Source organism: Calypte anna, chromosome 13 (genome assembly GCF_003957555.1).
Source record: "Calypte anna isolate BGI_N300 chromosome 13, bCalAnn1_v1.p, whole genome shotgun sequence".
Classification (NCBI taxonomy): Eukaryota; Metazoa; Chordata; class Aves; order Apodiformes; family Trochilidae; genus Calypte; species Calypte anna.
The window spans coordinates 1,702,674-1,720,688 of record NC_044259.1 but is presented as its reverse complement, the minus strand read 5'-3'; the positions used below and the strand labels follow the sequence as shown (position 1 = coordinate 1,720,688).

General features: G+C 55.3%; 2 protein-coding genes and 1 pseudogene across 2 annotated transcripts; all 3 read left to right on the top strand.

Annotated features, from left to right (window-relative positions):
* The first annotated feature begins 21 nt into the window (after nucleotides 1–21).
* Nucleotides 22–6,590, top strand: LOC115599047 (protocadherin beta-15-like). Its single transcript, XM_030458877.1, has 2 exons — nucleotides 22–2,555; nucleotides 6,396–6,590. Exons 1-2 carry the CDS (start codon nucleotides 105–107, stop codon nucleotides 6,513–6,515), a joined length of 2,571 nt encoding a protein of 856 aa, XP_030314737.1. The 5' UTR covers nucleotides 22–104; the 3' UTR covers nucleotides 6,516–6,590.
* A 1,266-nt stretch (nucleotides 6,591–7,856) lies between these two features.
* Nucleotides 7,857–10,465, top strand: LOC115599095 (protocadherin beta-15-like). The gene has a single exon (XM_030459376.1). It carries the CDS (start codon nucleotides 7,940–7,942, stop codon nucleotides 10,463–10,465), a length of 2,526 nt encoding a protein of 841 aa, XP_030315236.1. The 5' UTR covers nucleotides 7,857–7,939.
* A 3,281-nt stretch (nucleotides 10,466–13,746) lies between these two features.
* Nucleotides 13,747–16,307, top strand: LOC115599094 (annotated as a pseudogene).
* Nucleotides 16,308–18,015: the final 1,708 nt, after the last annotated feature.

Sequence of the window (18,015 nt, the reverse complement as noted above, 5' to 3'; positions counted from 1 at the left end):
CTGGGGAAGGAGGCAGGGGCAGAGAAGGGGTTGGTCGGGAGGTTTGAGCCCCCCGGCCGCGGGATTGCTGAGCAAGAGCGCTGTGGGTCGGAGGCCGGTGCAGAATGGTGGGAGCCCCGCAGGAGGGTGGATGGCTTTTCTGGAGGCTGCTGGCGTGTGGGAGACGGAGCGGAGGCAGGCAGAGGCAAGTGCTCTTGTTTCTTGTGTGCGTTTGCGTGTGGCAGAGCGGGGCGGAAAGGCTGCGGTATTCTGTGGCGGAGGAAATGGAGAGGGACTCGTTTGTGGGCAACATTGCAGAGGAGCTGGGGGTGGCTCCGAGCCAGCTGTCGGCTCGCAAGGCCCGCGTTGTGTCCGAGGGGAAGGAGCAGCTTTTCCGGCTCGATCCAAGCAGCGGCGTCCTGACAGTCAAGGACTCTCTGGACCGGGAGGAGATCTGCCCGCAGAGCGCTACCTGCACGCTGTATTTTAAGATCTTCCTTGAAAATCCGCTGCAGCTGATGCGAGGGGAGGTGGAGGTTCGTGACGTGAACGACAATTCCCCCGTGTTCCCGGCGAAAGAGACGGTTTTAAAGATTCCCGAAACGGAATCTCTGGGATCCCGTTTCCCTCTAGAGAGCGCCCATGACCGTGACGTGGGCATTAATGGTTTGCAGAACTACAGCCTGGAGGCCAATCCGCATTTCTCTGTCGCGCTCGGAACAAAAAAAGATGGAAAAAAATATGCGGAGCTGGTTCTCGAGCGTCATCTGGACCGGGAAGAGCATCGGGAGCTAAATTTACTGCTGACGGCCACCGACGGGGGCTCTCCACCCAGGTCGGGCACAGCTCGGATCCGCATCATTGTGGTAGATGCCAATGACAATAAACCGGTCTTCGGTCGGGACGTGTACGAGGTTCGAGTGGCTGAGAACAGTCCTCCAGGACAGCTGGTGGTCAGAGTGGTTGCTACGGATCCGGACGAAGGGTCCTACGGGGAGGTGAGTTATGCCTTCACCGAGACAGCTGAAAAAACTCGGCAGCTCTTCGTGCTGAATCCCGAAACCGGGGAGATTCGTGTGGCGGGCAACCTGGACTTCGAGGAGGCGAAAAGCCACGAGATGATAGTGACAGCCACGGACGGCGGGAGTCTGTCTGCACATTGCAAAGTGGAGGTGGAGGTGCTGGACGTGAATGACAACGCCCCGGAGATAGCGGTGACGTCCGTCAGCGCCTCCATCGCCGAGGACGCGCCGCCCCGCAGCGTGGTGGCCCTGTTGAGCGTGCGGGACCGCGACTCCGGCGAGAACGGGAGGACGGAGTGCTGGATCGACGGGGACTTGCCGTTCAGCCTGACGCCGACGTTTGAGAATTACTACGAGGTGCGAACAACGGCGGCGCTGGACAGGGAGAGGAGGGCGGAGTATAACATCAGCGTGAGGGCCCGGGACTGGGGCAGGAGGCGGCTGAGCTCGCGGGAAGTGATCTCGGTGCAGATCTCGGACGTGAACGACAACCCGCCCGAGTTCAGCCGGGAGGTTTACACGCTGTGGGTGGTGGAGAACAACAGCCCGATGGTGCGTGTCGGGAGCGTGTCGGCGAGGGACGCGGACGCGGGGAGCAACGCGCGCGTGACGTACCGGGTGTCGGGCGAGGAGGGCGAGGAGCGTCCGTGCGTGTCGGTGAACTCGGCGAGCGGGGAGGTTTACGTGGTGCGGGCGCTGGACTACGAGGAGGTGCGCGCCTTGGAGGTGTCGGTGGTGGCTGCGGACGGGGGCTCTCCGTCGCTGAGCGCGCAGGCGGTGGTGCGCGTGGTGGTGCGGGACGAGAACGACAACGCGCCGGTGGTGCTGCACCCGTCGCCGGAGAGCAGGGTGTGGTGGGGCGAGGTGGTGCCGCGCGGGTCTCCGTCGGGCTACCTGGTGGGCAAGGTGGTGGCGGTGGACGCGGACGCGGGTCAGAACGCGTGGCTGTCGTACGAGGTGTGGAAGGCGACGGAGCCGGGTCTGTTCCGCGTGAGGCTGCACAGCGGCGAGGTGCGGACGGCGCGGGCCGTGTCGGAGAGGGACGCGTCCCGGCAGAGGCTGGTGGTGCTGGTGCGAGACCGCGGGCAGCCGCCGCGCTCGGCCACCGCCACGCTGGGCATCGCCCTGGTGGACGGCTTCTCGGACGCGCGATGGCGGGGCGGCGAGGACGAGGCGGCGGCGGCGGCGCCGGGGTCGGGGTCGGATTCGGAGGGGCCGCTGACCCTCTACCTGATCGCCTCGCTGGCCTGCGTGTCGGCGCTGTTGGTGGCCACGGGCGTGGCGGCGGTGGTGGCGAAGGTGCGTGGGGCGCGGTCCGAGAGCTTGCCCACGTTCCCCGCGGCTGTGTCGGAGAGCACGGCGGGCTCCCTGCCCCGCAGCTACGTCTACGACATCTGCTTCGCCGGCGGCAGCGTCAACAGCGAGTTCCGCTTCCTCAGGCCGCTCTTGCCCTGCTTCCCCGCCGGGCTGCCCCCGGGCCCGGGCGAGCAGCGCAGCTCCGTGTGCTCGCAGGAGGCGACCAACCTCGGGGAAGAAGGCGACTGGGCTGCACAGGTGAGTGGGATCGCCGAGATGGGGCTGTGGCAATGGTGCGGGGAAACGAGGTGGGCATATCATGGGGAGGGTGGTTTCGGTGACGAGGTCATGAAAAACAATGATCTGAGGATTGGATCCTCAATGCTGTGAAAAGAGGAGGACTAAGTTGTGTTCGTTCAGATTATGAGATTAGGCAACCTGTGTGTGACGAGGTGATGGCTCTGGGGTGGGGAAGGTTGTAATGAGGGGTGTGGTAATGGTGGTGGGGTCATCAGGAGGAATGATCCGAGGCCTCGAGCATCTCTGGGCAGGGAAACAAAGAGGGAACTCATGATGAGGGTGGTGATGGTGAGGTATTAATTAACAGTGATCTGATGCTTTAATCATGAGTAGTAGGGGTTTGTTAAAGTGCTGAGAAGAAAATGCTCTAGGGAGACCTTATTGAACCTACCAATAACTGATTGCATCCTACAAGTAACCTAGAGAGAGTCTTTTTATAAGCACTCATGCTCATGGGGAAGTGTTTGCCTCCCTGATGCCTTGTTTAAAAACTCTCCTTGGAAACTCCAACTCCCTTGTCTGCTACTGGGATCTTATACCTACCCACTATTGGATATGGAGTTCGGCAGTGATGAGTCTAGCTGGTACTATTGGTGGAATTTAATTTTTGTTTATTTGTGTTCTTTTTTTTTTATTTTTTTTAATAATTATACCATATACAGTGCACCCAGTCTGCTGGGTAGAGTTCCAGCCATCTCAAAAGGGTGAAAATAGTTTTCCCTCATGAGGTGGTGCAGCTCATCAAGTGGGATTTCTGTAAGTTGTGATGGAGATAAAACAGGGTCAGTAGAGATGAGCCTTGGGGTGGTGTGGCAATATTGCAGATGAAACATTTAGCCTGGACTCAAGTGCATCAAGTGTAATTTATTCAGCATGGACAACAAAGAGGAGGAGCTGAAAGCCATTGTGCAGCAGGATATCTATGACTTAGTGACCATCACAGAAATGTGGTGGGATGAGTCTGATGACCAGAATGATGCCATGGATGGTTGTAAGCTCTTGAGAAAAGTCAGTCAAGAAAACATGTTGGGGTGTCTGTGTGTGTTAGGGAGTGTTGATTCTATGGAGCTGAGTGAATGTGATGTTAATATCAAGTGCTTATGGGTGAGGATGAGGGTGAAGGCCAACGAGGCTGATATTCTCTTGGGAGTCTATATAGATCACCCCTGCCCAGGATGAAGAGACAGATGAAGCATTCTGCAAGTGTCTGGCAGGAGTCTCTCAATTGCTTCTCCTTGTTTTCATGGGGGACTTCCAGTTACTGAACTTCTGCTGGAAGCAAAAGAGTAGAGAGGAAAGAGTGTAGGATGTTCCTGGGAGGTGTGGGAGAGAATTTCCTGAGAGAGCTGATAAGTGAAGCTATGTGGAGAGGTGCCTCTCTAAACTTGGTGTTTACAAAGAGAGAAGGGCTGGTGGGAGATGTGGTGGTCAGACAGCATCTTGGGCTTCGTGACCATGAAATGATTGAGTTCTTGTTTCTGGGGGAAGAAATGAAGGGGGTCATCAAAAGCACTGCCATGGCCTTCCAGAGGGCAGACTTTGGCCCCCTCAGGACAGTGGTTGAAAGAGTCCTAAAGGTGAAAGCATTCCAGGAGGGCTGTCCCCATGTGGTGTTGGATGAAGTGGCAAGGAAGACAACTGGCATGGCTCAACAGGGAGATTGTGCTGGGACTCAGGGAAAAAAGGAGATTTCCAACCTGGGCAGAAGAGGCAGGCAAGTCAGTCAGAGTATAGAGATTGTAGGACATGGCTGTGGTGTTAATGCCTTTTTTGGCTTCAGTCAAGTTAATAGTCAGACCAGTTATCCTCAGGGCTTACAGTGTGTTTCACCTTCATTGTGCTCACACAGCTTGTGCAGGGCAACCATAGGATCAGGCCCAGCCTGCATATGGGCTCATGAAAGCCAGGTGCTGCTTGGCCAACTTCTTCTATGACCTGGTGAGTCCCCTCCAGTGGATGACAGAATGGCCCTGGCTGCTGTGTCCCTGACTTTACTGATGTTTTTGACACTGTAATCAGAGCCTTATTCTAGAGAACCTGGCAGCTGATAGCATAGCCAGGTGTGCTCTATGCTGGGTAAAAAGCTGTCTGGAGAGCTGATCCCAGAGAGCTGTGGTGAGTGGAGTTAAATCCAGTTGGCATCCAGTCAGAAGCAGTGTCCCCAGGGCTCAGTGTTGGGGCCAGGCTTGTTTAACATCTTGATCAATGACCTGGATGAGGGGATTGGGTGCACTCTCAGGAAGTTGGCAGATGATCCTGAGTTTGGAGGGGGTTTGGATTTGCTCAGAGGTAGGAGGGCTCTGAAGAGGGATGTGGACTTGGTGGGTCAATGGGCCAAGGTCAGTTGTATGAGGTTAAAGAAGGCCAAGTGTCAGGTCCTGCACTTCAGTCCCAGCAACCCCAAGTCAGTCTGGAGGCCTGGGGAGGAGTGGCTGGAAAGATGCCCAGCAGAAAAGGACCTGGGGGTGTTGGGTGACAACAGAGGGAATGTACCCAGGTGTCCAAAAATGCCAAGAGACTGCTGGTTTCTATCAGAAATACTTAGGCCTGCAGGAGAAGGGAAAGGATCATGCCCCTGTACTTGCCCTGGTGAGGTCTCTCTTCAAATCCTGTGTTATTTAGGCCTCTGACTCCAAGAAGAACATTGAGGCTTTGGGTTGTGTCCAGAGAAGGCCAAGAGAGCTGGGAAGGGTCTGGTGTCCAGGTCTTGTGAATGGCCGAGGGAACTGGGACTGTTCGGTCTGGAAGAGACTGATGGAATTTCTCTCTCTCTGCAGCTCCAGGAAAGGAGGCGTTGGTCTGTTTTCCCATGATAGAAGCAAAAGCATGGCCCCAAATTGCACCAGGGGAAGTTTAGATGGGATATTAAGAAAAAGTATCTCCACTAAAGGAGTGTTCAATCATAGGAACAGGCTGTCCAAGGTGGTGGTGGAGTCACCATGCCCAGAGGTGTTCACAAAAGGTGTAGAAGTTGCACTTCAGGACATGGTTTAGGGGGCATGGTGGTGTTGTGGTCACAGTTGGACCTGATGCTCAGAGCTCTGTTTGACCTGAATGATTGTGGGATTCTCTCGTCCCTAAGGTCCCTTCCAACCCAAACCATGATGTGATTCTATGACCTTCCAGCCATTCCATGAACCTGAGGGGTGCTACTGGAAACAAGCAGCACCTCTCTTCTCACTGCTGCTCTGAACTTCAAGTAAGTCATGTCTAAGGTGCTCCTGAACCTCCAGCTGTCCCAGGAGTGTGGAGGAGACAAGAGGTGATGATTGAATCAGCTCCTTCTCTCCTAACCTCTCCACACAATTATTCTCAGTCTCCCCTCTAATCATGACATAAGATTCTAGGGATCCTTCTGGCACTTCAGACCATCTTGGAGAGCCCTTAACAGTTTTCTGTTTCATAACCACCAATGACTTGGACTTACTTGACTGCAGATTCTCAGAGCCCTAGTAGCCTCAGGGGAGACAAGGACCAACCTCAATACCTCACCATGAAACTACATTTAACATTTGTGAGAAAATGCTTTTATTTTGGGATCTTACCTTATGAAATCAGTCTCTTAGACTTCTAACAGACCTGCTGTAGTGCCCTTTTGGTGTTCGTAGTGGAGAAAGGTTTCTAGATTTAGAATGTCCTCATCCAGGTGAGAGAGACACTGCAGGGTCCAACCTGCTCTTGGGCTCTGGGTGGAGAAGGATGGTGTCACACAGCCAGTGGTGTAAGACATGTCCTCTCCAGTTCTCTCTGGTGCCTGCTTACCTCCTAATGACAGCCTCCACTCTCTGTTCTTTGGAGGCCAGAGCTCCCCTGTCTGAAGACCCAGGGCCCAGAGCTGCAGGAGCAGCTTGTGCAGGAAACCAGGGGATGGAGCTAAATGTCAGTTCTGATCAGAACCCTTGGCTGACCCCTCAGTAAGTGAGGAGAAAGACAAGTGTGTCTGTCCTCCCTGGTGATGTCCTCATGGGGAAAGGAGAACAAAGAGCAAACACCCACCTAAAAAGTAGTAGCAAGAGGCACAAGGCTTCTCTGTGAGGGAGGAAACCCCCTGCCCTCCTGGGCAGTATTTGATTCCTGTAGGTAAATTGCAGGTGTGATCTGGATGGATGAGGAGGACTGTGTTGCATGCTGATGACACTGAGACTTGCTGTATGATTGTGAGAGTGCTGCTGGTTCCTAATATCAAGGGAAAGGCTGAAAAGTAGAAGCAAATCTGGCAGAAAAGTTTCTCTTATATCACATTTCCTGCATTTATTTTTGCTTTGTGTTATTTTTCTGATGGAGAGGGCTCTGAAATATTATCTAAATTTTCTGCCGAGTGCTTCAGTTGTTCAGGTTTGACTTGTGAGTGCAGTAAGTATTTCCATGCCTGTGTGGTGAGATCAGAGAGGGGAAAGGACTGTAGAAATATAGGATAGTTTGGGTTAGAAAGGACCTTAATGACCATCTTGTTGCAAAGTTCTTCCATGGGCAGGGACTCTATACCCCCAAAACATGGAAGGAGGTTGAAGCAGGTGGAGGTTGGCACAGGGGCTGGGGATATCTTCCAGGAATGTGTTAGAGAGTGGCAAAAGTGATGGTGAGTTCAAGAGTCACCAGGCAGCAGGGGAGGATCTCCCAGTCAATTAAAGGAGGTAAAGGCTTTATGCACAGACAAGATTTTGTGTCCTAAGTCCTTGGGTGTGATTACACAATGTCACACACACATCAGGAGGATTCTGTGTCCTTAACACCCTGGAGTCATGGAGATCAAGGGTATGTGGGACTATTTCTCTTCCAAAGCCTTTTCCCGGTCTGCTCTCTGGCACCAGCTCTCATGTTCAAAAGCTTCTCTGCCCCTGGGCACATCTTAACTCTCCTGGGCTGATTGACAAGTAACCAAGGTAAGAAACATCTTGTGATGCATCCTGTGGAAGATACAGAACCGACACCAGGCAGGGGAAAACCAAGAGCTGTGCATGAAGAGTTGTGAGCTGGAAAGTGATGCCAAGAGAGCCCTTTGTCTGAGGAGATGATAGAGGAAATTCCCACGACCCTTTTTGACTTGTTTTTTACACGGGGACCACAGATTGAAGCAGCAAACTCGAAAGCAGCAACGATGGACAAAGCCAGAGAAACAATTCCCAGTTGCGACACTGGGTGGGGGTGTTGGCCACGGAGCGGAAGGTTCCTCTCCCAGCACCGCGTTTGCAGTCACCGGGAGACAGAAGAAGAAAAAAGCAAAAGCTTTGTGAGGTGCTGGGGAAGGAGGCAGGGGCAGAGAAGGGGTTGGTCGGGAGGTTTGAGCCCCCCGGCCGCGGGATTGCTGAGCAAGAGCGCTGTGGGTCGGAGGCCGGTGCAGAATGGTGGGAGCCCCGCAGGAGGGTGGATGGCTTTTCTGGAGGCTGCTGGCGTGTGGGAGACGGAGCGGAGGCAGGCAGAGGCAAGTGCTCTTGTTTCTTGTGTGCGTTTGCGTGTGGCAGAGCGGGGCGGAAAGGCTGCGGTATTCTGTGGCGGAGGAAATGGAGAGGGACTCGTTTGTGGGCAACATTGCAGAGGAGCTGGGGGTGGCTCCGAGCCAGCTGTCGGCTCGCAAGGCCCGCGTTGTGTCCGAGGGGAAGGAGCAGCTTTTCCGGCTCGATCCAAGCAGCGGCGTCCTGACAGTCAAGGAGTCTCTGGACCGGGAGGAGATCTGCCCGCAGAGCGCTACCTGCACGCTGTATTTTAAGATCTTCCTTGAAAATCCGCTGCAGCTGATGCGAGGGGAGGTGGAGGTTCGTGACGTGAACGACAATTCCCCCGTGTTCCCGGTGAAGGAGATGGTTTTAGAAATTCCCGAAACAGAATCTCTGGGATCCCGTTTCCCTCTGGAGAGCGCCCACGACCGTGACGTGGGCATTAATGGTTTGCAGAACTATAGCATTGAGGCCAATCCGCATTTCTCCCTCTCTGTCGGAACAAAGAAAGACGGAGTGAAGTACGCAGAGCTGGTTCTCGAGCGTCATCTGGACCGGGAAGAGCAGCGGGAGCTGAATTTACTGCTGACGGCCACCGACGGGGGCTCTCCACCCAGGTCGGGCACATCTCGGGTCCGCATCATTGTGGTAGATGCCAATGACAACAACCCGGTCTTCAGCCGGGATCTGTATGACGTGCGGGTGGACGAGAACAGTCCTCCGGGACAGCTGGTGGTCCGAGTGGTGGCCATGGATCCCGACGAAGGGTCCTACGGGAAGGTGCGTTACGCTTTCACCCAGACAGCTGAAAAAACTCGGCAGCTCTTCGAGCTGAACCCCGAAACCGGGGAGATTCGGATCTCAGGCAACCTGGACTTCGAGAACGCTAAAAGCCACGAGATGATGGTAAAAGCCACGGACGGCGGGGGTCTGTCTGCGCATTGCAAAGTGGAGGTGGAGGTGCTGGACGTGAATGACAACGCCCCGGAGATAGCGGTGACGTCCGTCAGCGCCTCCATCGCCGAGGACGCGCCGCCCCGCAGCGTGGTGGCCCTGTTGAGCGTGCGGGACCGCGACTCCGGCGAGAACGGGAGGACGGAGTGCTGGATCGACGGGGACTTGCCGTTCAGCCTGACGCCGACGTTTGAGAATTACTACGAGGTGCGAACAACGGCGGCGCTGGACAGGGAGAGGAGGGCGGAGTATAACATCAGCGTGAGGGCCCGGGACTGGGGCAGGAGGCGGCTGAGCTCGTGGGAAGTGATCTCGGTGCAGATCTCGGACGTGAACGACAACCCGCCCGAGTTCAGCCGGGAGGTTTACACGCTGTGGGTGGTGGAGAACAACAGCCCGATGGTGCGTGTCGGGAGCGTGTCGGCGAGGGACGCGGACGCGGGGAGCAACGCGCGCGTGACGTACCGGGTGTCGGGCGAGGAGGGCGAGGAGCGTCCGTGCGTGTCGGTGAACTCGGCGAGCGGGGAGGTTTACGTGGTGCGGGCGCTGGACTACGAGGAGGTGCACGCCTTGGAGGTGTCGGTGGTGGCTGCGGACGGGGGCTCTCCGTCGCTGAGCGCGCAGGCGGTGGTGCGCGTGGTGGTGCGGGACGAGAACGACAACGCGCCGGTGGTGCTGCACCCGTCGCCGGAGAGCAGGGTGTGGTGGGGCGAGGTGGTGCCGCGCGGGTCTCCGTCGGGCTACCTGGTGGGCAAGGTGGTGGCGGTGGACGCGGACGCGGGTCAGAACGCGTGGCTGTCGTACGAGGTGTGGAAGGCGACGGAGCCGGGTCTGTTCCGCGTGGGGCTGCACAGCGGCGAGGTGCGGACGGCGCGGGCCGTGTCGGAGAGGGACGCGTCCCGGCAGAGGCTGGTGGTGCTGGTGCGAGACCGCGGGCAGCCGCCGCGCTCGGCCACCGCCACGCTGGGCATCGCCCTGGTGGACGGCTTCTCGGACGCGCGATGGCGGGGCGGCGAGGACGAGGCGGCGGAGGCGGCAGCGGCGGGGTCGGAGTCGGAGTCGGAGGGGCCACTGACCCTCTACCTGATCGCCTCGCTGGCCTGCGTGTCGGCGCTGTTGGTGGCCACGGGCGTGGCGGCGGTGGTGGCGAAGGTGCGTGGGGCGCGGTCCGAGAGCTTGCCCACGTTCCCCGCGGCTGTGTCGGAGAGCACGGCGGGCTCCCTGCCCCGCAGCTACGTCTACGACATCTGCTTCGCCGGCGGCAGCGTCAACAGCGAGTTCCGCTTCCTCAGGCCGCTCTTGCCCTGCTTCCCCGCCGGGCTGCCCCCGGGCCCGGGCGAGCAGCGCAGCTCCGTGTGCTCGCAGGAGGCGACCAACCTCGGGGAAGAAGGCGACTGGGCTGCACAGGTGAGGGGGATGGTGCGGGGCGGTGGTGCGGGGAGGAGGAGTATCGTGGCGTGGGTGGTGGTGTTGAGGTAGTCCTGGAGAACCTATTCTAGGAATAAAGGCTGAGATTGTTGTTATTGTTCTGTGTGGAAACGGGAAGGCTCCCTCACTTTCCCAGTTGCTCTCACATAAGATATACAGGGCTGTGGAATGTGCGGACTGGGATGTACATGAAGGCACATCCAGAGGGCTGCAAAGGGTTGATCAGTCAGCCCTGTGCATTGTGACTGCTGCTCGTAAGAGGAAAAGGAGGGGAACTTTATTAGGCAATTGCCTTCTGAGGTACCAACCGGACCCATTCACAAGGAACTCTTCTTCCTCCCTGGTTAGGAGGAGGTTAGAGACTTTACTCGGATGCTCCTGCTCTAGTGCAGCTCTCTGGTTATGGAGAGGAGCATCTTGAGTGCATCCACAAGTGCAGGACAGCCAAGGAATCAGGCCAAGCCAGCATATGAATTCATTCAAGTAAGATCCTGCTTGGCTATCCTGATGTCCTTTTTGTCCTGATCATTCACAAAGTGAAAGATGATTAGGCTGTACAGGTGAGGGATCTCAGCACGATGAGGTGATTGGGGTGGGGTAGCATGGAGGGACCAGCGTGTGAAGGGTGGTGATGGTGAGGTCATAACTGCAGATCATCCAAGGGCTGGAGAACCTTTGCTATTAATACATATCAAAGAAGTTGGGGTTGTTCTGCTGTTCATTGTGGAGAAGCCTCTTTTCGTATCTTATAGCACTTGCCAGTAGTTTTAGGGGTACAAGAATGCTGGGGAGGATCTGTTTATAGGGACCCCTATCCCACAGGGATGTCTGCTGCCTCCCTGGTGCCTAGGTTAGCAACATTACTAGGAAACTCCCTGGTCTGGTATGGCAGTCTGATAAATATCCTCTGCTGGATATGGAGTGTGGCAGTGATGAGAATCATGGTGCCATAGGTGGAATTGTGGTTGTTTTGGTCATGGTGAGGTTTATATGGCACTGGGCCTGCTGGTGACAGATGGAGTTCAGCTGTCTCAAAGATAAAAAGGAGTGTTGCTCATGAGGTGGTGGGGCTCATCAAGGGGGGTTTAAATCAGTTGTGAAGGGGGAGGGAGATAAAATCGGGCTCATTATAGATGAACCCATGGGTAGCATGCCAATGTTGGGGTTAAATGGATAGCCCAGCTAAAGTGCATCTACACCAGTGCTCACAACGTGGGCAGCCATCAGGAGGAGCTGGAATTCCCTGTTCAGCAGGGTACCTATGACTAAATCTTCCTCACAGAAACGTGGTGGGGTGACTCTGGTGACTGGAATGCTGCAAGAGATGTCTATAAGCTCTTAAAAAGGGACAGGAGAGGAGGAGCACTGGGGTGGCTCTCTGTGTTTTGGTTGTATGAGCTCAATGATTGAAAAAGTCAAGTTCTTATGGGTGGGGGGAAGGCCTACAAGGCAGAGGTTCTCTTGGGAGCCTATTTAGACCTCACTCCATGATGAAGAAGCAGATGAAACATTCCATAAGTGGCTGGCAGGAGGCATATAATCCTAGCCATTGTTTTCATGGGGGACTTCAAGTTACTGAACTCCTGCTGGAAATAAAACAGAGCAGAGAGTTGTTTAGCCTGGACTCAAGTGTATCTTAACCAGGGTCTTCAGCGTGGATAACAAAGAGGAGGAGCTGAAAGCCATTGTGCAGCTGGATATCTATGACTTAGTGACCATCACAGAAACGTGGTGGGATGAGTCTGATGACCAGAATGATGCCATGGATGAGAAAAGTCAGGAAGAAAAGGAAGAAATCATGTTGGGGTGTCTGTGTGTGTTAGGAAGTGTTGATTATATGGAGCTGAGTGAATGTGGTGTTAATCTCAAGTGCTTATGGGTGAGGGTGCATGACAACAAGGCAGATACCCTGTTGGTACTCTATGTAGTCAATATAGTCACCTCTTTCTGCACCTTGTTCAGATCCTCCTGCTGGTACAGGCACAAAGTTAGTACTTTAAAACAAATGAAGTCATGGACACGTTTCTAGGCCTTCACCTGGTGAATATTGTTTGACTATGTCAGGGCTTTTGTTAAATGAAAAATGGGACAACAGCTAGAAAAGGAAGTAGAGGTGTTAAATGAGGTTAGGGTACCTCCCATTATAAAAATAGTGTGGTTAGTATGGTAAAAGCTGAATTAAATTTGCTTGGACTGAAGATAAGTTGTGCAGCCTGTATTTTGTTTCCTCCTCCATTTTGTTTTCCAGGTTGCACTTATTTCTGAGAAACTTGCTGATGGTTACTTGTAGTAATCCCATGGTTAACAGTGCTTCTGGTCGAATCAAAATCTTGCAGTTTACACTTGAGTCTTTATTTAATGCCAATTGATCATTAGATCCCTGGTGTTTGTTCTTGTCTTCATTAGCTCCTGCTCCTTCCCCTTTGTGTGTCCAGGGGTTTAATTGGTGACCTCTCCTTGCCTTTGATACTAAATCGTTTCCAGCCACCTGTCCTTACAGAGGTAGAGGGGTTCAGGTTTAATTTCTGAGTTCAGGGACCTCTCAAGTTTTTCCAGGCCTGCGTGGTAACATCAGTGAGTAGAAAGGACTGTAGAATCCTGTGATTATTTGGGTTTGAAGGAACCCTAAAGATGATCTGGTCCGAATCCCCTCCCACGGGCAGGGACTGTATCCCTCTGAAATATGGAAAGAGGTTGCAGGATGTGGATGTTTGTGTGCATAAACATTGTGTACATAAACATAAACATTTGGTATTATAGAGTGACACACCTGATAGTGGGGTCAAGGAAACAGCACTAGGATGGTGTGTCGTTATCATTAGAGTGTAACATGGTGAGCTGGGGTCAGTGTTACAGTTTCCTCCCTGGCCCTTCTCTCTGAGCTCTCTGGCACCCGATGTCCCATTAAATAGCGGGGCTTCTCTGACTGACCCCACTTGTTAACTGGACTGTGCTGCTTAACGAGTGCTGAAGAGAAAGAAGATCCCAGGATGCCTCCCCTGCAACTGGCAGAACTTTCAGTGCCGACACCGCAAAAAAGGAAAACCCTGGGAAGAAATGGCTCTGTATGAACCTAGCAGAAAAAACATTTCCACGGGTCCCTTTTGGCTTCGCTTTGGGACGGAGACCACAGGTTCAAGCAGGAAAGTCCAAAGCAGAAGCACTTCCCTAACAAGGCAGAGGAACAATTCCCACTTGCGACACTGGGTGGGGGTGTTGGCCACGGAGCGGAAGGTTCCTGTCCCAGCACCGCGTTTGCTGTCACCGGGAGACAGAAGAAAAAAAAAACAAAAAGAGCTTTGTGTGGTGCTGGGGAAGGAGGCAGGGGCAGAGAAGGGGTTGGTCGGGAGGTTTGAGCCCCCCGGCCGCGGGATTGCTGAGCAAGAGCGCTGTGGGTCGGAGGCCGGTGCAGAATGGTGGGAGCCCCGCAGGAGGGTGGATGGCTTTTCTGGAGGCTGCTGGCGTGTGGGAGACGGAGCGGAGGCAGGCAGAGGCAAGTGCTCTTGTTTCTTGTGTGCGTTTGCGTGTGGCAGAGCGGGGCGGAAAGGCTGCGGTATTCTGTGGCGGAGGAAATGGAGAGGGACTCGTTTGTGGGCAACATTGCAGAGGAGCTGGGGGTGGCTCCGAGCCAGCTGTCGGCTCGCAAGGCCCGCGTTGTGTCCGAGGGGAAGGAGCAGCTTTTCCGGCTCGATCCAAGCAGCGGCGTCCTGACAGTCAAGGACTCTCTGGACCGGGAGGAGATCTGCCCGCAGAGCGCTACCTGCACGCTGTATTTTAAGATCTTCCTTGAAAATCCGCTGCAGCTGATGCGAGGGGAGGTGGAGGTTCGTGACGTGAACGACAATTCCCCCGTGTTCCCGGTGAAGGAGATGGTTTTAAAGATTCCCGAAACGACACCACCCGGGTCTCATTTTCCTCTGGAAAACGCCCGAGACAAGGACGTGGGCATTAATGGTTTGCAGAACTACAGCCTTAAGGCCAATCCGCATTTCTCCCTCTCTCTTGGGAAAGGGAAAGACGGAGTAAAATACGCCGAGCTCGTGCTGGAGCGTCATCTGGACCGGGAAGAGCAGCGGGAGCTGAATTTACTTCTGACGGCCACCGACGGGGGCTCTCCACCAGGTCGGGCACAGCTCGGATCCGCATCGTGGTGCTGGATGCCAATGACAACATTCCGAAGTTCGATCGAGAAGTCTACGAGGTGCGATTGGATGAAAACAGTCCCCCGGGACAGCCGGTGGTCAGGGTAGTGGCTGCGGATCCTGACGAAGGGTCCAACGGGAAGGTGCTCTACACCTTCAGCAAGACATCGGAAGAAACTCGGCAGCTCTTCGAGCTGAACCCCGAAACCGGGGAGATTCGTGTGGCGGGCAACCTGGACTTTGAGGAAGCGAAAAGCCATGAGATGGTGGTGACAGCCACGGACGGCGGGGGGCTGTCTGCACATTGCAAAGTGCAGGTGGAGGTGCTGGACGTGAATGACAACGCCCCGGAGATAGCGGTGACGTCCGTCAGCGCCTCCATCGCCGAGGACGCGCCGCCCCGCAGCGTGGTGGCCCTGTTGAGCGTGCGGGACCGCGACTCCGGCGAGAACGGGAGGACGGAGTGCTGGATCGACGGGGACTTGCCGTTCAGCCTGACGCCGACGTTTGAGAATTACTACGAGGTGCGAACAACGGCGGCGCTGGACAGGGAGAGGAGGGCGGAGTATAACATCAGCGTGAGGGCCCGGGACTGGGGCAGGAGGCGGCTGAGCTCGTGGGAAGTGATCTCGGTGCAGATCTCGGACGTGAACGACAACCCGCCCGAGTTCAGCCGGGAGGTTTACACGCTGTGGGTGGTGGAGAACAACAGCCCGATGGTGCGTGTCGGGAGCGTGTCGGCGAGGGACGCGGACGCGGGGAGCAACGCGCGCGTGACGTACCGGGTGTCGGGCGAGGAGGGCGAGGAGCGTCCGTGCGTGTCGGTGAACTCGGCGAGCGGGGAGGTTTACGTGGTGCGGGCGCTGGACTACGAGGAGGTGCACGCCTTGGAGGTGTCGGTGGTGGCTGCGGACGGGGGCTCTCCGTCGCTGAGCGCGCAGGCGGTGGTGCGCGTGGTGGTGCGGGACGAGAACGACAACGCGCCGGTGGTGCTGCACCCGTCGCCGGAGAGCAGGGTGTGGTGGGGCGAGGTGGTGCCGCGCGGGTCTCCGTCGGGCTACCTGGTGGGCAAGGTGGTGGCGGTGGACGCGGACGCGGGTCAGAACGCGTGGCTGTCGTACGAGGTGTGGAAGGCGACGGAGCCGGGTCTGTTCCGCGTGGGGCTGCACAGCGGCGAGGTGCGGACGGCGCGGGCCGTGTCGGAGAGGGACGCGTCCCGGCAGAGGCTGGTGGTGCTGGTGCGAGACCGCGGGCAGCCGCCGCGCTCGGCCACCGCCACGCTGGGCATCGCCCTGGTGGACGGCTTCTCGGACGCGCGATGGCGGGGCGGTGAGGACGAGGCGGCGGCGGCGGCGCCGGGGTCGGGGTCGGATTCGGAGGGGCCACTGACCCTCTACCTGATCGCCTCGCTGGCCTGCGTGTCGGCGCTGTTGGTGGCCACGGGCGTGGCGGCGGTGGTGGCGAAGGTGCGTGGGGCGCGGTCCGAGAGCTTGCCCACGTTCCCCGCGGCTGTGTCGGAGAGCACGGCGGGCTCCCTGCCCCGCAGCTACGTCTACGACATCTGCTTCGCCGGCGGCAGCGTCAACAGCGAGTTCCGCTTCCTCAGGCCGCTCTTGCCCTGCTTCCCCGCCGGGCTGCCCCCGGGCCCGGGCGAGCAGCGCAGCTCCGTGTGCTCGCAGGAGGCGACCAACCTCGGGGAAGAAGGCGACTGGGCTGCACAGGTGAGGCAACCTGTGTGTGTGACGAGGTGATGGGTTTGGGGTGGGGAAGCTTGGAATGAGCGTTGTGGTAATGGTGGTGGGGTCATCAGGGGGAAGGATCCGAGGCCTCGAGCATCTCTGGGCAGGGAGATGAAGCTGGAGCATCATGATGAGGATGGTGATGGTGAGGTATTAGTTAACGATGATCTGATACTTGGACCATGAATAGTAGGGGTTTGTTGAAGAGTTGAGAAGAAAATGCTCTAGGGAGACCTTACAGAACCTACCAATACCTGATTGTGTTCTACAAGTAACCTGGAAAGAGTCTTTTTATAAGCACTCATACCCATGGGGAAGTGTTTGCCTCCCTGATGCCTTGTTTAAAAACTCTCCTTGGAAACTCCAACTCCCTTGTCTGCTACTGGGATCTTATACCTACCCACTATTGGATATGGAGTTTGTCTGTGATGAGACTGGCTGATGCTATTGGTGGAATTTAATTTTTGTTTATTTGTTTTTTTTTTTCTTTTCTTTTAATTCTTTTTTAATAATGTATACAGTGCACCTGGTCTGCTGGGTAGAGTTCCAGCCATCTCAAAAGGGTGAAAATAGTTTTCACTCATGAGGTGGTGCAGCTCATCAAGTGGGATCTCTATAAGTTGTGATGGAGATAAAACAGGGTCAGTAGAGATGAGCCTTGGGGTGGTGTGGCAATATTGCAGGGGAAACATTTAGCCTGGACTCAAGTGCATCTGTACCAATGTATTCAGCATGTACAACAAAGAGGAGGAGCTGAAAGCCATTGTGCAGCAGGATATCTATGACTTAGTGACCATCACAGAAATGTGGTGGGATGAGTCTGATGACCAGAATGCTGCAGTGGATGGTTATAAGCTCTTGAGAAAAGTCAGTCAAGAAAACATGTTGGGGTGTCTGTGTGTGTTAGGGAGTGTTGATTCTATGGAGCTGAGTGAATGTGATGTTAATATCAAGTGCTTATGGGTGAGGATGAGGGTGAAGGCCAACGAGGCTGATATTCTCTTGGGAGTCTATATAGATCACCCCTGCCCAGGATGAAGAGACAGATGAAGCATTCTGCAAGTGTCTGGCAGGAGTCTCTCAATTGCTTCTCCTTGTTTTCATGGGGGACTTCCAGTTACTGAACTTCTGCTGGAAGTAAAAGAGTAGAGAGGAAAGAGTGTAGGATGTTCCTGGGAGGTGTGGGAGAGAATTTCCTGAGAGAGCTGATAAGTGAAGCTATGTGGAGAGGTGCCTCTCTAAACTTGGTGTTTACAAAGAGAGAAGGGCTGGTGGGAGATGTGGTGGTCAGACAGCATCTTGGGCTTAGTGACCATGAAATGATTGAGTTCTTGTTTCTGGGGGAAGAAATGAAGGGGGTCATCAAAAGCACTGCCATGGCCTTCCAGAGGGCAGACTTTGGCCCCCTCAGGACAGTGGTTGAAAGAGTCCTAAAGGTGAAAGCATTCCAGGAGGGCTGTCCCCATGTGGTGTTGGATGAAGTGGCAAGGAAGACAACTGGCATGGCTCAACAGGGAGATTGTGCTGGGACTCAGGGAAAAAAGGAGTTTTCCAGCCTGGCAGAAGGGGCAGTCAGAGTATAGAGATTGTAGGACATGGCTGTGGTGTTAATGCCTTTTTTGGCCTCAGTCAAGTTAATACTCAGACCAGTTATCCTCAGAGCTTACAGTGTGTTTCACCTTCATTGTGCTCACACAGCTTGTGCAGGGCAACCATAGGA

What these genes read in the sequence shown, in the direction of transcription:
- LOC115599047 (XM_030458877.1), top strand. Translation starts at nt 105, where the DNA reads ATGGTGGGAGCCCCGCAGGAGGGTGGATGGCTTTTCTGGAGGCTGCTG. An exon ending in AAGGCGACTGGGCTGCACAG is followed by an intron (nt 2,556 to 6,395) that starts GTGAGTGGGATC and finishes TGTTCTTTGGAG; the next exon opens with GCCAGAGCTCCCCTGTCTGA.
- LOC115599095 (XM_030459376.1), top strand. Translation starts at nt 7,940, where the DNA reads ATGGTGGGAGCCCCGCAGGAGGGTGGATGGCTTTTCTGGAGGCTGCTG.